Raw genomic sequence first — 19,508 nt, forward strand, 5'->3', positions numbered from 1 at the left:
CTTGACGTCAGCTCTGGAGGGTCTGTTTAACTGACCAGTTGTCATGGAAAGAAGGACTGGTTGGGAGGTACAGGCTAATGAGGAACAGCTCTTTGCTGCCTGAACCCACCCACAGGCAGACCCCCTGCCTCCGTTAGTCATCACCAGCTCACAGCCAAGAAATAAAAATGTCAATACCTTATTGCCGATACATTGGCTGGAAACAAAAGCATCCAGGGAACTTTGCGCCCTCCTTCCTGCCATCAGTTACTGTTAAAAAGCACAGGCCAAACCCTGATCTCAGTTTCCCCAGCGTAAAGGCAAAGAAACTCCACGGCCCCCAGCTGGGTCACTCTGGGTTCACATCGACTTATCCAAACTCAGCCTGGCCTCGGTCCAGACTACACACATGGAAATATGCCATGTGCAGAGTACAGGGGTCCCTACTCCTCGGGAACAAACCCAATCACAATGACTAATTCATACCACCTCCAAAGGAAAAACAAAGATAAATAACCCTTGATTCCCTTGCTCCAGATGTCAAGCACTGCCTTGAGCCCAGAGCCCTGCTAGCAAGGCTCCTGCAAGGCTCAGGAGGTTGGCAGCAAACGGCTCAGTTACTAACATGATGGTTTGTCATTACTGCTCATGCCATCCATGATGAAATCACTAGTTGTACAAGGAAATGGGAATAATCCTTGTTGAAACCTCAGGCATGGCTAGTGAGTACTGGGCATTAGTTTGCTTAGCAGAGCTAAACTGCACTGCTCTTTCACATGCAGTTCATTATCAACTGCCATTAGTTATTACTGTAGCCAAGGACAACAAAAGGACTCGGCAGATGCCAGAGCAGAGCTCACTCGGATGTATGGATGAAATTAAACAGGCAGTGCAAAAAGCCGTTTAACAAATCCCAGCGTAATGCAGCACATAGGGCAGTTCAGCAGCAAGGCTTTGCCAAGGAGCAGCCAGTGGAGGAAGCCAGTGTGAGACAAGTGAAGAGCAAGGTGCAAAAAAACCCACGGGAAACTAAGGAGATAAAAGAACAGGGAAGGGACAGGTTCCTGGGTTACAGCAACGAATCAGGAATCTGTTCTCCAAAGCCAATGGGCTCTCCTGCACTACTGATGCCCAGTTTTGCTCAAGGTGGGATGTTAACCTAGCTCAGGAGCCGGGATGCCTTTAAATCAAGACCTCAAAAGACCCAGTGAAACCATGTGAGTCACGCCACTGCCTTCACCATCATGCAGGGCATGCCAAGAAACAAGGAGGAATCTAGGCTTACCTTTCATTCTCTAAAAGACTGACAAATTTTGCAGGCTGTGACTTGCCACCAGTATATTTTGGAGCCCTGGCATGATTGCATAGCTATGAGGTGAGAAAGAGGAACTTGGCAAGACAGAAAAAAGTAGCCCTGGCCATCAAATGCTGATTCCTAGCTTGTATGAAATGAGCTTAGTGAGTCTAAGACCAGTTAGCGCTGTTTGTGTCCTGATCTGCAGTGCTGCTGAGCACAGCTGTGCTAATTTACTATCAATTGAAACGATGTAGAAATCTGCAGACACAATAGTTTTTTGGATTTGCTCTATTAAAAGAAAACCAAAATTGTAAAAAAAAAAAAAAAAAAAAAGGAAAAAAAAGAAAAAGAAAACCCACACAGCAGGAAGTTACTACAACCATCTAGTGTAAGGTGTAAGTTTTAGTACAGCAACCTCCTGAAGCCAAGGCCAAAAAAGTCAAGACCACATCTCTTGTGAAGACAGAAAATGTCCACTGTTATTCTTGGTTTCAACTGCCAGCTCATCTTCAGGACAAAAATATGTGCCTAGTTCATATTTGCTACTGTCAGTATTGAACCACTGGGTCACCTGTTTCCCCCTCTGATAATACTTTTAACCCAAAATCAAACATCTCCGAAACATCTCATTGAAGTGGGCAGCAAGAACAGGGGCAGAGGCAGTTGGGTCAGTGTCCCTGACCCAACCATCAAGACTCAGAGTTTTCCATCCTATAAACTGAGTTTATTTTTGTCTACATGATTTTAACTTTGAGCACTAACATTTACCCTCTGGTGAGGATCAGGAATGCTCTCTCAGAAAATCTAAATAAAGAAATGTTCCAAGACCTTAGCTCTGAGATCTATCTATTTATCCAGTATTTGAGTAATACCAATTCTCAAGATTAAAGATAAACAAATACCATTAGTAGTAATAATCTAAATAATAAAGATTATCTGATAGTTCTACTACAGGTCTTTGTCTGGGATGTGTCATATAAATCCTACAAAAGCAAGACCAGCTGACCAGGCAGACCTCAGGACAGGTGGTGGCTGTGGTGAGAAATAACCTCAGTAGGCTGCTCCCACAAAGACTTTTAAGTAGCGGGATTTTGCACGTTACTCTGTTGTTACTACCCATGAAACACTGTAAGTGAAATCACCACCTTTCCCTCATAGGCTGCAGTTCACTCCACGACAGGACCCTATTATCTGCTTAAGCCCATGCAGCACTGCAGCATGAAGGAAAACAGAACAAAACATTCATGGAAAATATCAGTGAAATAAACCAAATTCCCAGAGCAACTACATTGGTGTGAATCCAGAGTTACTCCGTGACCCCTAGGTATCTAGGGACACATCCAGATGTCTGTCAAGGAGACAAAAGACTCTGGCCAGTGCAAAAGCACAGAGACGGGCAGCAGTGAGTAGTTACTCGAGGTGGAAAGAATTCAGAAGATGTCCTAACAATCATCCCGAGGCTTGCTACAGGCACTCAGAAACAGACATGCAAGTGTGGTGCTAAGGCTCACGTAAGCACAGAACGGTGTGCTTCTGTGTTCAAGTGAGCTGGCAGAAGACAGAACGATCGGTCTGGAGTGGTTAGAGGTTTTACATGCATAAGTCTCCTCCCTTGAGCTTGCATTCTCATAAATAGGGAGTTTTCAAAGGCAGAACTGGAGTAGGGCGATAATCTGTATCACAAAGTTTCTGGGGTTTGGGTTCCCACTTTGTTTCTTTTTTTTTTTTTTATTTTCCTCCTATAGTCTTTTATCAAACCAGTATTGTGTCTGTGTTGCATTTCAGAAATCTTGGTGCCCTGTGGGCAGGACAGCACAGCGAGACCCAAGGACACGCTCCCAGCAGTGCCTCCGGCGCTGCCCCATCATACCTAGCGTGGAAGACCCAGCAGAGAAGACAGCAGTACAAAGCCAAAGTCCTCCCCAGACAAGACCACTAGAAAGATTAAGCTGCTCGTATAAAGTTTGTGTGACCAGCAAAAGATTATTTTTTTTTAAAGGACAAATCAATAGTCTTTCCTACAACACAGAAAACCTAAACATTATTGTTTTATGCTTGCAATACCTGAAATCATGTTGATAATAGAACTGAAGCACATCTCTGACACAGCAAGGCAGAACTCAAGAAAACAACAGAAAAAGCCAGATATAGTCACACTCTTGCACCTTTTGGTCCACCTACAATCTGACATCACTGAGAGAGGAGCAATGCCTTACGTGCTGGAGACTTGTTTTATTTATTGTTTTAAACCCAACCATAGACTAAAATGCTTTTCCTCATCTAGATCCAAAGCTGGTGGTTACAGACCACATATGTACGATTCCTGCTGTGCTTCACCAATGTACAATGGGACACACAGGCAAGTGGGAAAATGAGACCATTGCAAGTCAACATCTACAAAATGGGAGCAAGTGCTCAGTAACATCACACCCATGTACAAAGAAAGTGAAAATGGGCTATAGCAATCAATCCATCAAACGGGGCAGGGGATGCTGTGGCTGGGAACAAGACGAGGCGAGGGAAAGAGACCTTGAGGGAAGGGTTAGTAGGGTACAAAAGAGGCAAGACCTGGTTTTGTAATTGATACAGTGATTAACTTTTCCAGATTACTTGTTATTTTTGGACCAAGATTACTTTCAGGGGTCTGAACGGGGACTGGAAGTGATGTTCTGCCAACAAGATTGGTGGCAAACCATCCGCAGCAAGCCCCAGCACAGCTACCGAGTCTAGAAAACCCTCAAAAAAAACGGGGGTTAGAAACATCATGGCCTGCAGGCCAGGTTATATCAGAAAGAAGATGACTAAGGCAGCAAAGTGAGGCTGATGTGATTAACAAAATATTTAAGAGAGTGAAGAGATTCCCCACCACCACCTGCCGAGCCTAGAAGGTGTTTCAATGACAAAGGCCAACCAGGCAGCACACAGGAGAGAACCTCCAGCACAAGGCGAACTGCCTTCTGCCCATGGGACATGACATCAGAAACCCACTGAAGGACCTTTTCTTTGTGGGCTGGAGAGCCCACTACATGCACTACAAGAGTTAAATCACATGTTCTCATCACCTTATCTGTTTCCATATCTTTTCAAAATCCATCTCATTCTAACTGCCTCAGCTAGCTGTACCAAATATATTTCTAAATTGCCTGGAAACATTAGCTATCCTAGGAAAAGGAGTTGTCTTCCTACTTACAGGACATACGTGGAAGCTGCAAAGACTTTCAAGCACATTTGGACTTGGGCTGCTTGTTCAATACAATTTGCCTAGTCTCTGTAGAGACTGCAGTCAACCTCAGAGGTCTGATCCAGAGCCCAAAGTCCATAGAAACCTTCAGCTGAATCTACAAGCTGTCCCAGTCCTGCAGTGCACCAGTCTCCCCTCACATCATGCTGGAGTCACCAAAAACACTCAGATCACATCAGTGAAACAGAAGAGTGGTCTTCATAAGACCACTGTTTCTATTTAAGAAAAGTACAGAGAAAGAAATTAGGAAATAATTCAGGGAACTGGTAGGATTACACGGATTTAAAGGCATGTTCCTATAGAGGGATGCCATTGGTATTTCACTTAATCACATCATCACCTCCCTGCCCCTTTGTGCTCCATGCAGGAGTGTCTCGATCATCTCAGAAGCAGGAGCAACACAGATGCTGCTATGGTCCAGCAGACAGCAAAGAAAGTCCCAAACCTCCAATTGTAACACTAGTTTTCTACCAGTTCACTGCAGAGATTAATTCACAACTAAGTCAGGCTGTGCTGGTGCTTGCTTTGCAGTGAGAGACCAGCGGCAGCAGGAGACCTCAGCCTGCTCCCAGGGCTCATGGAGTGGCTCTGCTGCCTCAAAGCAGCAGAGATACACACAGTGCTGGCCAATATTTGGCCTGTGCATCTATCCAGCATGACTAAAAGCCTTTGCTTTTCATACCCCACCAGAGTGTTGCAAGGATTAGCTCATGTATATTCAGCACCATTTTTCAAAGCACTGCACAAGAGCCAAACCTTTCGATTTTTTTAATCTGCTCCTTGTTCTGTCACTGCCTCCTGGAGGGATGTGTTTCTCCCCTCCTGAGAAACAAACAAGCACGAGGTCAGCAGGAGTGGGAGGTGGGAAGCACATTCCAGGCTGCTCCTCCTCTCTCAAACCACAAATGCCACCAAACCTTGCCCTCTGTCCAGCCCTGCCGGCACCTTGCACAACTGCTCAGCATCCCCGCCTCCCCATGGAGCCTGGAGAGGGCCGGACAGGATACGCAGCAGGGTGTTAAACCTCATCTCGTTTCCTTTTTGGTTTCAAGGGGCAAAACAGGGGGGTCAAACGGCCACCCCCGGAGCCATACACACCCACAGCAAGGTAGGGGGGCTCCACACAAGCCCTGCTTTGAGGCTCCACTTCTCAGACAAAGCACCAAGCAGATGCTGCAGCCCAGGTCTTCCTGAAGGGTGCATGTGCCAGTGCATCCCAGCCCTATGGGAACATGCCAAAGCCTTGGCATTCAGCCTTGGCAGAATGGTTCACATCTGAGTGTATGTAACTGCTAGACATTAGACCTCGTGTTTTGCACAAGTGCAGGCAAATCCAACGTGGGGTATTTTCTTCTGCACACAGACTTGTTGAGCCAGATCAAAAGACCAATGCTAGGAACACAGTTCATGTACTGGCAGCAGCAAGAGGAGGATGTGGACAAACCACAACTGGTTGCTCTGCAGAACAAAGCCAATCAAAGTGCTGCTTACAAAACCCAAAAGCATCAGAAAGGGTTAAAGAAAAAGGTATTAAAACCACAAACAGCTCTACTCAAAGAGTATCTTCTCTTGACTACAGTGTCCAAATCCCAGGCACCAATGCAGATAGCAAGAACATCCGCTACTTCATCAGAAAGCAGCAAAATCAAAGTGTTAGCAGGAATATAAAATCTCCAGATGTTGCAAAACCAAATTAAAATGAGTCACATATAAGAAAAAAGACTGTTTTCAGCACAGCGCTTTGATAACTTTACAAGGCATTTTTAAATGAGGAAAATAAACCCCTCAGACCTAATAGAAACAGAAATGGAAGAACAGACCATACCTCAAAATCATCTGCATTTTGGTATATTGATTTTACTGAAATGCGAAAGAAAAACCCATACCATAATTTCAAGGTTTTTTTATGATCTTGACATGAGCAAACCTTCATGACTCTGGGGAAGGCTTTGAATTCAGGAGAAGAAATCACTTCATTTTTTAGCATGACACATTTAGTGTCACTTCCCACAGATGGCACACGTGTGTACACAGATGTGGCATTACATAGAGCATCTTTCAGGGAAAGGACTGCAGGAAAACTCTGCCAGCTTCACTGGGATCACATACAAGCCAAATTATAGTCCCAGTTCACTCCAGGATGTCTTTCAGGAACTATGCAGCACATGGGCACCAGAGTTTAAGCCAATACAGCTCTGGTCCCTGACTTGTAAAAATAACATTAAGGCGATGGCAGAAAAGGAAGTACAGAAAAAAACAACATCACTGCGACTTTCCAAAAGGTTTTAAAATGCAGCAGCTAATGATTTGCCTCCTTGATCTGCTGCTGTGTAGGCACTGCACCACAGGCACTGGCACTGCCTAGGACAGATGTTTCCTTCTCCAACTAGAAATGGATTTCAGCATAATCACCCTCCCCATGCTCCACTGGGCAGGTCTTCACCTACTAAGCTGCCTATAACAACTAAAAGGGTATGAATGTGCTCAAATAAAGCAGAAATCCAGAGGGAAATGTTCCAGAAAGGTTTTAAACATCCAGCTTGGCATGAAGTAAAATTCCCACAGTAGCTGTCCTTACTAGTCATGAACAGGAAGTCTTACTACAGGTAGCTGGCTTGACAGAGCACAAAATCTTGAACAAAAAGAAAAATACCATTAACCATCCTGGTGTGAGGTGATTGTTGTTGTTGGGGTTTCTGATTCTTTTTGGCAAGGAAGTTGAATGAATAACACCATTTTCCTCAGGGAAGGTAACAGCTACAAGGCAGAAGTCACTGGGATAAAAGGATGATACTCAAGTTGTCAGTGGCTGCTGACTACTGGCTATACAGTGTTATGCAAAGCATTTCATATCACACAACAGGATAAGGACCACCAGATCTCAGCAGCAGAGATTCTAGACCTCTCAGCTTCGTGCACACTCCCAGCTCCTGGAACAGAGCATCAGTTGAGTTTGTCTGAAAGGGAACCTCTGGCAGAAGGCATTGGGGTGTTACTGAGGGGCTTCTGGAGGCCTTCAGAAAACTGAAGGCAGATCATTCTCCGAATTATACTGTTAAGCTAAAAGACAAACAAAGCCATCCCTCCCCAAAACAAAAAAATAAACTAGGAAAATTCTTCACTGTCAGGGTGGTAAGACACTGGCATAGGTTGCTCAGAGAATCTGTGGCTGCCCTATCCCTGGCAGTCTTCAGGGCCAGGTTGAATGGGGCTTTAAGCAACTTGGTCTAGTGGAATGTGTCTCTGCCTGTGGCAGGGAGGTTGGAGCTGGATCAGTTTTAAGGTCCCTTCCAACCCAAACCATTCTGTGATTCTATGAAAAGCACAGGTAAGCCATGGCAGGGCAGAATCCGAGTTGTCATCTGGGATGCTCTGTTCTGGGAACAGACCATGACCACTGAATGGAAGAGAGGACCAGACCTGGGCAGCTTGAGAGAGATGGAAGGGGAGCACCACACCCGGGATGCTTTGGAAGGATGGAGGAGCGGATAACTTCTGGAAGGAGGTCAGGAGGTACGGTGCGGGGAACAGCCCTGCCGGGGGGGCGGGCGGTGCCTACCTGGATGTAGGCGCGCTGCAGGTAGCTGTAGGGCACCCTGCGCTGGAAGTCGGCGCGCACCTCCTCGGCGGCGCGGTGGCGGGAGGCGGCTCCCAGGCGCGGTTCCTCGCAGCGCCGTACGCAGCCGGCGCGCCGCAGCACCGAGCCGAAGAAGGACAGGTCTCCGCCCGCACCCGGTCCCGGCGCCACCAACCGCACCTGCCCGCGGCAGAGCCGCCGGCATCGCAACCGCACATCCCGCAGCAACCGCCGGCTGCGCAGCGCCCGCTCCAGGCACCGCGCCGCGCCCGAGAAGTCTCCACTGTAGTACGCCTCCACGCCGGTGGCGTACAGCGCGTCGAAGGGCTCCAGCGGGCCGCCTTCCCCCATGCACCCGCCGCCGGCCCGGCACTCCGCCGGCAACAGCAGCGGCAGCAGCAGCAGGGCCCCCCAGGGCCGGCTCCCGGATGCCATGCCCGCCGCACCGGCGGGCCGTGCGATGGGGACCGGGGATCCGGTGCTACGACGGGTGCGGGCACCGTGTAGCGGGGCTTGGTGCGGTAGGGTCCGGAGGCGGGCTGCAACCGGGGGCGGGGCAGTAGGGTCCGGGGGTCCGCACAGTGGAGTCCGCCGCGGTGGGGTCCGTGCAACGGGAGCCGGACACCGTACAATGAATCACGGTGCGAAAGTGTCCGGGCGTCCGCACAGTGGGAACGGGGCACCGTGCAACTGTCCTCGGTGCAGCGGGGTCCGGGGTCCGAGCGCGGGGCTCCGCTGCGGCTCTGCCTATGCGGTGGCGGGGCCGCGGCCCGGCTCCATGCACGCCCGGCCCTGTGCCGCCCTCCCGCGCTGCCGGCACCTCTTAAAGGGCCCCGCGCCATCAGCCCGGCCCGGCCCGCCCCGCCCCGCCCGCGCCACCGCCCCGGCCCCGGCCCTCCCCGCGGCGAGCGGTGGCGCAGGGCGGGCGCCGCTCGGAGCATCCCCGCTGCCCGGCTCGCCCGCGGAGCAGGGCTTTTTAAATGACGTCGTGAAATTTACATAGCCCCGCCGTGATTTAAATGGCAGCAAAAGCCTTTCCTCCCTCTTTTCCCTTCCGTGCCCCACACCTCCTCCTGCTTCCCCACGTCCCCCTGGCTGGCGTCGTTATTAGCAAGATGCTTTATTTGTCCCCCTCTGGGGACAGCCAGTTGCTGTTGCTCGGAGCCATTTTTCATTGGGTTCTCCACCCTTACCTCGCTTGTCCCGGCAGCATCCCGCCGCTGGGAATCCTGCAAATAAATCATCTGGGATGGGCACGGTGAGTGGCTGGTGAAGCTTTTTCAGCTTCCAGCAGTGTGCTTGTCTCACTTGCTCCAAGTTTTCTTCCTCCAGTGCTGCAAAGCGTTGTCCTGCAAAAATGTTACTTTTTTTTTTTTTTTCTTTTTTTGCATGAATTTTAAGGCCTTCTTGTGACATTTGGCAATGCAGCCTAGTGACACATGAAAAAAACATCTTAGTTGGCATTTCAAATAACCTCAGTGTTGAACACCTGTCTGCAAGAAGGTTTTCTTTCATATTGATATGGTTAATTTGGCTGAAATCAGCTGTTCCTGTGTGAGAAGGAATGGGCAGATCCTGAATCCCATTAGATGTTTTACTGTAAGCTGTTCTGGGCTCAAAGACTTCAAATCCTGTGCATACAGCACTGCGCTCAGTAAAGTCTCTCACAAGGGATTGTGGCCTTATTTCAGACATTTCATGAATATCTCTACAGATGCTGGCTATCTTTCCATAGACTAAAATAGCTGCAAATGGGAGATGCTTGAAATCCATTTGGTCCAGGTTTTATTATTGTGTTAAGCTAGATGTTCCTCATGGTCATGCCAGGCTTTCCTCTCTGCATCTCTAGTGGCTTTGATCAAATTGTGCCTTGTTTGTACTGCTGTGCCCAGGATCAAAACAGGGCCCAATGCCCTTTCTTTGAGCAAGTGACCAGATTATGGAGTCTGGTTTACAATGGTTTAACATAAGGGAAGGGTTTTTTCCACATGGCTAGAGATTTACTAGAGTTCTTGGTGAAGAGCTTTCCCATCTGGCAAATATTTCATAACAATATTCCCCATTGCTTTCTTGTAAATTGGCACAAAATATTTTAAAGGTTTGGGTATCCCTCCATCCTTCTGCCCTGCCAGACTGGTGTGCTGGGGAACACAACACCCTGCAAGGAGGTCTCCAGCAGGAGAGGTATGCGCTGTAATCACTTGCCCATGCAATATGAGTTCTCAGATCCAGATAAAGCATTTTGCAAGGGAAGGGTTATCAGCACTCTGGGGAAACAGAGGCGACATTATAAGGGGCCTACTTCAGTCTTCTCAAGGGTCACAGACATGCCACTGGTGACTGCACAAGTTTAAAGTGGGAGTCAGCTCTGCCCCAAATCACAGAGATAAAGCATCTGGCTCCTTGGGAGCACTTTCTGAAGGATGCACCTCAAATGATCTATTTGCAGAAGTGCTGTATGTAATTTTATATTGCTTCCAAGTCAGCAACATCTCTGTGCGTGCAGTGATGTTGCTTTCCAGCTCCAAGAAAGCTGGAAAGGCCCTGAACAGGAAGGAATGCAGAAAGTACTTCTGGAGAGAGAATGAAGTCAAACAAAACATTTTATTTTAGCTTGCTGCATTGTCTGATCCAGATGTTTCTGAAGTCCTTTTTGAAACAGTACAGGAAACGTTCTTAGTTCTGACACTCTGCAGCCCAATTCTGCTACACCTCCTCTAGAATCTTCTCTACAGGCACCCACTAGGACCAGAGTTCAACTACCCCCACTTTCTAGTCCTCCTGCCTAGGGTCATGCTTGCTTTGTTCACAGAGTTTGTGCTTTCTCTCCCTTTGATGCTTCATTGCTACCTAATTGCAGCAAAGAGCTCAAAACTGGTTGGCATTTACAAGGCACTCAATCCAGGCTATCTCTGGGACATTCAGTGCACTTGGTTGAACAACCACCCTTATTTTTATACTGCTGCTCACTGCCTAAATGAAAAGGCAGCAACTAGATGGAAAGAAGTTTGCTGGTCCCCTGTCTGGGGGTCTTATTCTTGCAGAAGATCTGAACCATTACAACCCAGCAATACAGTTGCTAGAGCCAGCAGCATCATACGCACAGTGGGCTTGCCTTCTTGGAGCTGGAAAGGAGCTCGGTTTAGAAGCCTTGCACATATAAAGGCAGGATTTCACCCAACAGAGCAATTGCTAGTTTAGGATGTTACAACTCTGAATCAGGCCCCAAGATGCCTGAGATATCCCTCATGCCTGTAATGAAAGGAATAATTCTAAAAATGTAACAACTCAGCCCGTGTTCAGATGTTGATCCTGGCCTCCATGCAGTTGTTTTGAAAGACCTTTTCCTATGTAAATAGATTCATCTGAAGCTTTTTTTTCCTTGAGGAAAACTCTGATATATGGGTCAAACCACTGATGATTTGGCAACAAGATAAGAGCAAATTTTAGAATGCCTTTCAAAATGGCTTTTCAGCATGCACTTCACAAGCAGACTTCAGTTTCAAACCCTCTCTGTTTCATTTGTAGACTTGCCTGTGTACTTAATTCATGGACAAACTTTGTAATTCCCAAATCAAACACAGGTGACCTCTTGAGCCATGTACTTATTGAGAGAGTTTTGAATCAGATGGAAAAGTACAACACACCCTAACTGAAGGGCTTTGGTCTTTGCCTCATGTACCAACGAGCAAGTATATTGAATGCATCAAAACCATTACCAAAGTATTTAATCATAGAATAGTTTGGGTTGGAAGGGACCTTCAAAGGTCATCTAGTCCAACCCCCAATGATTTAGACCCAATCCAGACCTGAATTCTGTAGAATGCCTCCATCTACCCAACACCTTTTCTATTCAAGAAGGTATGGGAGAGATTGTGAATGTCAGTAGATGTTAGGAAATTAATACCAAGCAATAATAATCATGCACCACATTTTCGGGATTCTCCTTACAGGAAAAATCCATCGTCAGAGTCACATAGAACTAGTCTAGGTTTGGAGGGAGAGGGAGGGGAAGGATGAGTGACCAAGGAGAATTTTCTCTGTAAATTATTGTTCTTGTTATAGCAAGATGTAGCACATTGCAACAGAGCAGGATATGGATGGAGAGAATACAAAGTACATGCTGGGGATGCCACTGCATCAGCTACAGGTTCTACATGTTGTTTCTTTGCTGCCGAATTACAAATCTGCGTCCCCACAGCTGTTCCACTGTACTTTTGAGCCTGTCTCTGATGCATTGCTCCACTGCGTCGCTGATAACTTGAGGTCAGCACAGGTAAGCTGAAGGTCTGTAATTTTTCTTCCTAAACCTTTTCACTTTTACTTCCTTCTATCAATATTTCTCTAGGCTCAGGACCTGGGAGCAGCTGACTCTTATAATTTTCTTCCAAACAGCCATCTGACCTGTGATCAAATGCTGTATGTTATCTTCATGAACTACAGTCACAAGAACCCAAGATGTCCTCTGTCCTAGCAGACCTCTACACTGACATTTCCCCAAATCATGTCCATCTCATATCTTGCTGATGACAGCCTCTTTTTTTTTATGACTTCCTCTGACATCTGCAGAGACATTACCTCTGCAGATGGACAAAATGACTGCCAGCAAATCTTTGCTTACAATGCTGCTCTTGTGTATCCTTCCTCAACACGCTGTCAAGGTTATCTCATATCCTTCTTTGCAGCATCCAGTAAAGTTGCCTTGGCCCAAGCTTGTGCACACCTCTCTCTGCTACACTCCATATTAATACCACCTTTGACAGCTCATTCTTTTCTTTGTCCTGGTCTGGCCTGACTCTCTGCTTCAATTCATGGGACTTATCCTATCTCTGCCTTTTTGGACAAGACTTCGTGCTCTAGAATTTGCCATCACTTCTGTACCACAGCGCAAACCAAAACTAACTCCCCAAATCCATCTCTGCAGTGATCCCTCCATTGTGCCTCTCAAGGCTTTGGACATGTGCTCTAGTTTTCAAGTGCTCAGTGATACACAGAAACCCCTGTGCTGGATCTGTTATAAAAACCTTAATATAAGAGCACAGACAAGTACAACACAAGGCTTGCTGTTGGCACTCAGCAGAGAAATACAATCACATAAATCACATAAGCAGAAGATCCTTGTGTCTTCCCATGCGTAGGCAACAGTATAACCTTATTAAATTCCAAGTGCCTGTACACTTTGCTTACTCAGAAACTTGGACTCTACTGCCGCTATAAATTAAAAACCAATAAAAATAAAGTTCAAAAAGTACAAAACACACAACCACAGGCACACTGGTGTTTTGGAGGGGTTGGCCACATGCCTGTGTCTTTCAGCTTTGATTTAAAATACCTCCATGAGCTATATTATTTAGGATGACAACAATTAATAACACTTGGGAATTATTATATTGTGCTCTGCATAGCACTTTTCCTACACTGACAGCACAAAAAGTTTTACATATCTAGAGAGACTTGCTGTTATGAAGAGGAAGGTACCTAAAAATGATATAAACTGAGAAAATTTAATCACAGACTCAAATAACAGTTATTTTCAACGCATAGTCCAGAGTCAAGGAGATGTGTGAATGGTTTCATTGTGTAACAGTCTGAACTTCAGATGTAAGCTGTGGCAGTTTCAGTTTCAGAGGGTGAACAGGGTCCAATTCATGACTGCTGTAATTGGACCAAAGTTGGTGACATTGCTAAAATGATGGGTCAAGTGTAGAGTATGTGCACGCACAGCCAGCGTCTGGCTATAGCTCTAGGAGGTCTAGGTTCACTATTCACATAGTGAATGGATGGGGGTAGACAGGCTAGGTGAAGTGGTCTGCTTGAGTAAGGTTTGAAGGACATGAAATTTATCTTGGAGGGGTAGAGCCACAGGTGACACTTCTCTCCAACATAACTATGGTACCCTGTGATGGTGTGTGAAGGGAAAAGAAAGAGAGGGGATGGTGGAGACATGCCACACATAGCAAACTTCCTCTTCTGTCCAAAGTGAGGTGGTTGGTGGAGATAAGAGTGTGTGGATGGCTTCTGTGTAGCTGGCATGGATGTTTGAGGACTCACCACCTCTCCAGGGAAGATCTCCTTATGAAAACCATGACAGTGAAAACCTCTGGAGTAAACATCTGGTGGATTTGATCCCAGGTTTCCTTGTGCTGGCAGCTCTGCTGCCTGCAACAGGGCTGTTCATGCTGAAAGTGTGAGGGCTGAGCTTCTGTAGAGCAACATGGGAGAAAGCGAGATGTGGGGATCGAAGTGGAACAATAGGGGAAATACTCAAGGGCCCCTCAAAAGCTATCTATCTGAAGTAGTTTATATCTTCTAGCGGAAGTGTCAAATAAATGCCCATTAAAATCAATACAATTAGCCCCAAATCCAGTATGGCCATATTTTCCTCTGCATGACCTCAAGCTTGTTTTTCGTATGCATTAACTCATAATTTGGGCATTTATTATTTTTGTCATTCCCTTCATCAGTTCTCGTCTGGTCTCAAAATACCATTCAGCACTTAGAAAACATTTAAAAATAAGATTATGTGAAAGCCACGGGGCTGCTGAGCCAGCTCAGGGAGATGCTACAACCCACCACAAAATGTAAATTGCAAACAGCAAGGTTTCCTCGACAGACCTTTCTCCCCATGCTGCCCAGCAGTGAGAGACTGGATTTCCAAGAGTAAATATTTCCTTTCCCTACAGAGCCCTCCACATAAGCCAGATCCTGACTTATTGTGGGAAGAAAAAAGGAAATGTCAGGCAGGGGGAAGAGGCCCACTAGAAGGGCAACCCAATGGGAGAGAATGGAGAGTTGTCGCAAGGGGAAACCCAACGTCCTGCCCGTGAAATCAGAGGAGGGGAGAGAGCTGCAGGGGAAACCCAAGAGCCAGAAAAAGTCCACTGAGGAAATTAAAAACAAATTTGGCAATGGTAGGACACGCACCGCAGAGAGGAGCTCTCTGGAAGAAGCATGGTGATAACCAGGAGCGCTTTCTTTCCCCGGCAGGACCACGGCAAACACCAGCAGCTCTTGCCTCTGGTGGCACAGCAGAGGCAGCATTGGGCTCACATATTGCCAGTCTGTCCCAATTTTAATTTTTATGATTCAGTGAAAAAGCAGGAGGCTGAGAGGCTATAAAAGACATTGAGCTCACTTCTTTCACAAGTATCGGGTTCCTTGTGGCTCCCCTTTCACAGTCCATCTTTCTTGTACATTAATGTGGTTCTGACTAATCTGGTCAAGAGATATAAATCAACACCTACAGTCCAATCAGCTGCAACACAAGGGAATCTGGAAGAAATGGTGTGCAGTTAAGTATGAATCAGTGTAGCTCCCTGATCTCCTCAAAGACCTGCCCTGGTTAAAAGTCAAAAATCCTCATGAGAGTGAAGCAATGTTGGGGCACTGTGCATGCAGAGACAGAGGGCCAGAGGTGTTTAAAACTACATTCCAAAGTGCATTTGGCTAAATAATTTTTACCGCAAGGTTCTACGTTTATATGGCAGTAGTTTTCATGCTGGAGAATCCTAAAATGCTCTGCTAACGCTATACACATAAAACTCACTTCACTACAACTGCTAGGCAGACAGGTTGCCAGCACACTTCTTCCCACTCAGATGTGGGAAGGGAATAACCAACCCAGGACATCTCAGCAAAATCCTATCTTAAGGGAAGTTACTCCTTAATTAAATCCTTACTTAAGGGAAAGGAAGCAGAACTTGAATTCTTAACATTTTGTGTAATACACAGACCTCTGGGTGTCCTGGTCTCTCCTCACAGATGTAGTTCTGGAGGTGGAGCACTGAAGGCAACTATGTGGCCCTGGAGCAAATGAGATGAAGCACGAAGACCTCAGAGTTGCGCTGGAGCATGCAACGGATCAAGCACAGATTCACCTGGGAATGGGTCCATAGCAGCTACTCTGCATTGCTTGGTACCAGCTTGGTAATAAGCGGCAGTGGAGGCACCTCCTGGCTCCCAAACCATGAGAAACTTCCCGACACTTGATCAGCCCCAACCGAGAAGCCTGACTGAAAGGAATCTGGAGGCTGAGGGCCTGTGGCCAGCCAAGGCATGCAAGAGATGGCACCATCATTCCTCCTTTCGTCCCATGCTTTGTACCTGTATCAGTAACTGGGGAAAGCTGGATGCTGCACAGGTGCTACGCAGAGCTCCTCCTGCTGGAGGAAGTTCTGGGAGGGCTGGAAGGGGTGAGTGGAGGAAGAAGACTGGAATAGATGGCTGAATAACACCATTATTTGCAGAGCTGCTGCAGGCCAGTGGAAAACATTCAGTTTGGGAACAATTCTGCCAACCCAAGCAATGACATGTTCCCTCGTTCTCTTTTTTTTTTCATTCTCTTCCTCCATGGCTTATTTTTAGGCTTTTATAAAGCTGAAGTAAAGCTGGACAAATTCCCCTGTAGCAGCATATTTGCTCTGGTTTCACAGTGGTCTAAACTGCAGAAAAAATGGGTGTCAAAACCATGGGATATGGTGGAGCAGTAGTGTAAGAATACAGAGGGACTCCAAGACAAGAGGGACTTGCTCAAGATCAACACTGAAACCTGTGAGATCAGTATCCGCTGTGAGCTCCCCTGTGTCACCCTCTCCTTCTGTTCAATGGGATGCCAGGTGCACCCGGTGGTGGCACTGCAGAGGGTGACCGTAACATCAGCTGGGGAGCACATGGCAAGAGCAGCAAATCCAGATGGTGATAATAAAGTGGAGAGGAGCAAATATCCTGTCTCATTGAAGTCTTCCCTATAATGAGAGAAATTGCAGAAGAGAAACACTGCTGAAGAATGGGAAGGGAAATTGCCTCTGTTCCCTGTGGTGTAGTGCTCTGTGAAAGCTGATGTTGGTGTGATTAGCATTTGTTTCTCCAAGGGGAGAAAGAGAAGGCTTCACAGGGAGCAGATTCCCAACACCCAGGCAGGGAAGCAAGCAGCCTGAAATCACTCAGGACCAAAGAACCAGCTCTTCTGACTCTCCTCTCTGACACCTGACATGGGGACACCCTTTGGTAGGTCAGGCACCGAAGGCGAGCACCCCAGCTGAGACGGTGTCACTAGCAGTGGCTGGTGAAGGCTGTTCACTACAGCTTTAGCAGTTTCTCCAGGGCCTTTTTTGGCTGCAGATGGACTTGGAATGAGGGGGAGTGGGTCTCAGCCTTACTGTAATCACTAAAAATAGACCCTAGTGTGCATTGCTCCCTCTCTCCTAGATTGCATTACCTCTGGGACTTGTCCAAAAAAATATTTAAGAGAGTAGCCAAGAGGAGATCTCTGAATACGGTAGCAAGGACTCTGTTTTCCTTAATTTTCTAGTTTCTGTAATATAGCTTTTAGTGAAAAATAAGTAAGCCACAGACAGTGCTGCTTTTGTATCTGCTCCTTGCATTGAAGGTTTCAGCTGTTAGAAATTAGAGTGCGGTTACTTCTTTGACCCCTGTAATTTCTGCGGAGAACAGTGATCTGGTCTCACAAGCATCCCCCTGGCCAAGCCTTCAGGACTAGGAGTGAAATTTGCTCAGTATGCCAGGCCAAGGGTGCTGTTTGAAGTATATGCTCAGAGAAAGAGAGCTAAAAGCTTCAGCAACCTTTTGCTGCATTAATCCATCATACTCTGACAAGCGGATGGCTCAAATAGACTGGATCCTTTATGAAAGGAGGAGGGAGGATTCTCATGAGAAGCAGGATTTTAATGGCAAAAGAGATATGTGAAAGCTTTAATCTTTGTGCCAGGGTGTGTTTCTGTTTAAGGAGATTCTGACCTTATCTGTCAGGAAGGGTTGCTGTGAACCTGGCTCTGCAACTGGCCAGACTGTATATTTATTTCTTTAGAACAGCCTCCATTGTTCCAAGTCAGGAGGGTCACTCTGAGCAGCCGCTGCTGAAGAGGCTGGCAGGCGCTCCAAAGCAAAGGTCAGCAGAGCATTTCCAAGCAGGGTGTAGGGCATTTCCAAGGGATTAGCAGCTGGTTACGTGGAGATGCAGTCTTAGAAAGCATCTCAGAAGGTCCTTGGCTGCAGCTGGATGCTACACAAACAGCCCTGGAGAGTGTTTCCCCACTTGCTCCAGGCAGGCTTTTGAAGATCAAGACTCAAATTGAGGCAAAACACATGACAGCACACTTCTGAGGGAAACAGGGCTCCTACTTCCATGCTAGCACCAGTCTCCATGGGACATAAGTGCTTACTGTGACATCGGTAGACACCAAAATCTTCCTTTGCCGCTATGGTAGAAGCAGGCAAAGCAAAAAGAGGCCACTCTGAACGCTCAGGAATATCCTCAGCCCTTGGACAGAGGTGGCAGATGAGCCATTAAGAGGGAAGAAGGCAGCAGAGACTCCAAAATTTTCTGAATGCCAGTGTAGGAAATGCCACCAAATGCTTGAGCCCCACAGCAGAGTGGGTAAAGAGGCAAATCATTACATCGGATGGGATCCTTCAGTACTTCACACAACCAGGCAAGGCTCTAAAAGTGATAGAGCCCAAATAGAAAAGAAATCAGGGATGATGGAGTATGTGATCAAACCTATGTCCCTCTGGAAGTGTGAATGAGTAGTCAGTTTGCTGTTTTGCAGACAGCAACATAACTTGGGAAAAATTATGCTGATACGTTACAGGATTTTCGAACACATCTTGTGCTAATTTTCCAGACTTTTGGGAAAAGCAGAGCGTATGGGGGATTTTATACCTAGTTAATTTTATGGAGTGCATTGAGTAGGGTGGATTTGGTTTTTGAACTAGACATCATTTCAAACATTGCTTTGTGTCTCTTCATTGGGGACGCAGGGTACCGTTTTATTGCCTTGTGTAAATTGCTTGTTGTTTTATTGAAGCATAAAAACACTTGGCAAGGTTACAGTGCCCCATTATCTTTCAATTGGGTGGGCAATAATTCCTTAAACAAACACATAACCTTATTAAGCTTTCAAATATCTAGAAATCAAAACAACTTAAGAACAGGGACATCCAATATGCTGTGGGTAACGAAGAAATGAATGTGCTTTTTAACTACTGAACACAATTAAATCTGGAAAACCACCTTGAAAGCTAAATAAAAGTAAGTCTGCTGTTAGCAACGTTTCCTTGGTTTTCTTTCTGCTTCCATCTCTGCTCAGAAGCATGCTACGTTGCTAATACCTGACTGGTGCTGACCAAATCCCAAGGAACTGTTGATATTCTACTTCAAGGTAACTTTACAGATATTAAACAGCAAGGAGAGATGGCAAAGGAAAGGCTGGCAGAGTTTCTTGTGTTTGATCAGCCCTTGGAGAGCATTGTGTGCCAGTGCTGGACTCTGTGCTGAGGCTGTTGCTGGTGCCTCTTTGTACGCACACAGAACTGAGACCAAGTCAACAGCTAACCCCCTTCTGCAGCATTTGTGTTTTGTGAAAGCTGACCTCATCTCAGACAAACCTCAGCAC

General features: G+C 46.6%; 1 protein-coding gene across 4 annotated transcripts in view; it reads right to left on the reverse strand.

Moving 5' to 3' along the window:
• P3H2 (prolyl 3-hydroxylase 2) overlaps nt 1-9,064 on the reverse strand; it is a 73,104-nt gene extending 64,040 nt beyond the window's left edge. For all 4 annotated transcript variants that reach the window (XR_003992811.1, XR_003992809.1, XR_003992810.1 and 1 more), the window contains exon 1: nt 8,077-9,064. Coding sequence is in view for 1 of the 4 variants with exons in the window: in XM_030495734.1 (XP_030351594.1) it covers nt 8,077-8,529 (453 nt within the window). In the remaining 3 variants the exon portion in view is untranslated. The remainder of the gene's footprint in view (nt 1-8,076) is intronic.
• Between the last annotated feature and the right edge of the window lie 10,444 nt (nt 9,065-19,508).

Source organism: Strigops habroptila, chromosome 8 (assembly GCF_004027225.2).
Source record: "Strigops habroptila isolate Jane chromosome 8, bStrHab1.2.pri, whole genome shotgun sequence".
Taxonomy (NCBI): domain Eukaryota; kingdom Metazoa; phylum Chordata; class Aves; order Psittaciformes; family Psittacidae; genus Strigops; species Strigops habroptila.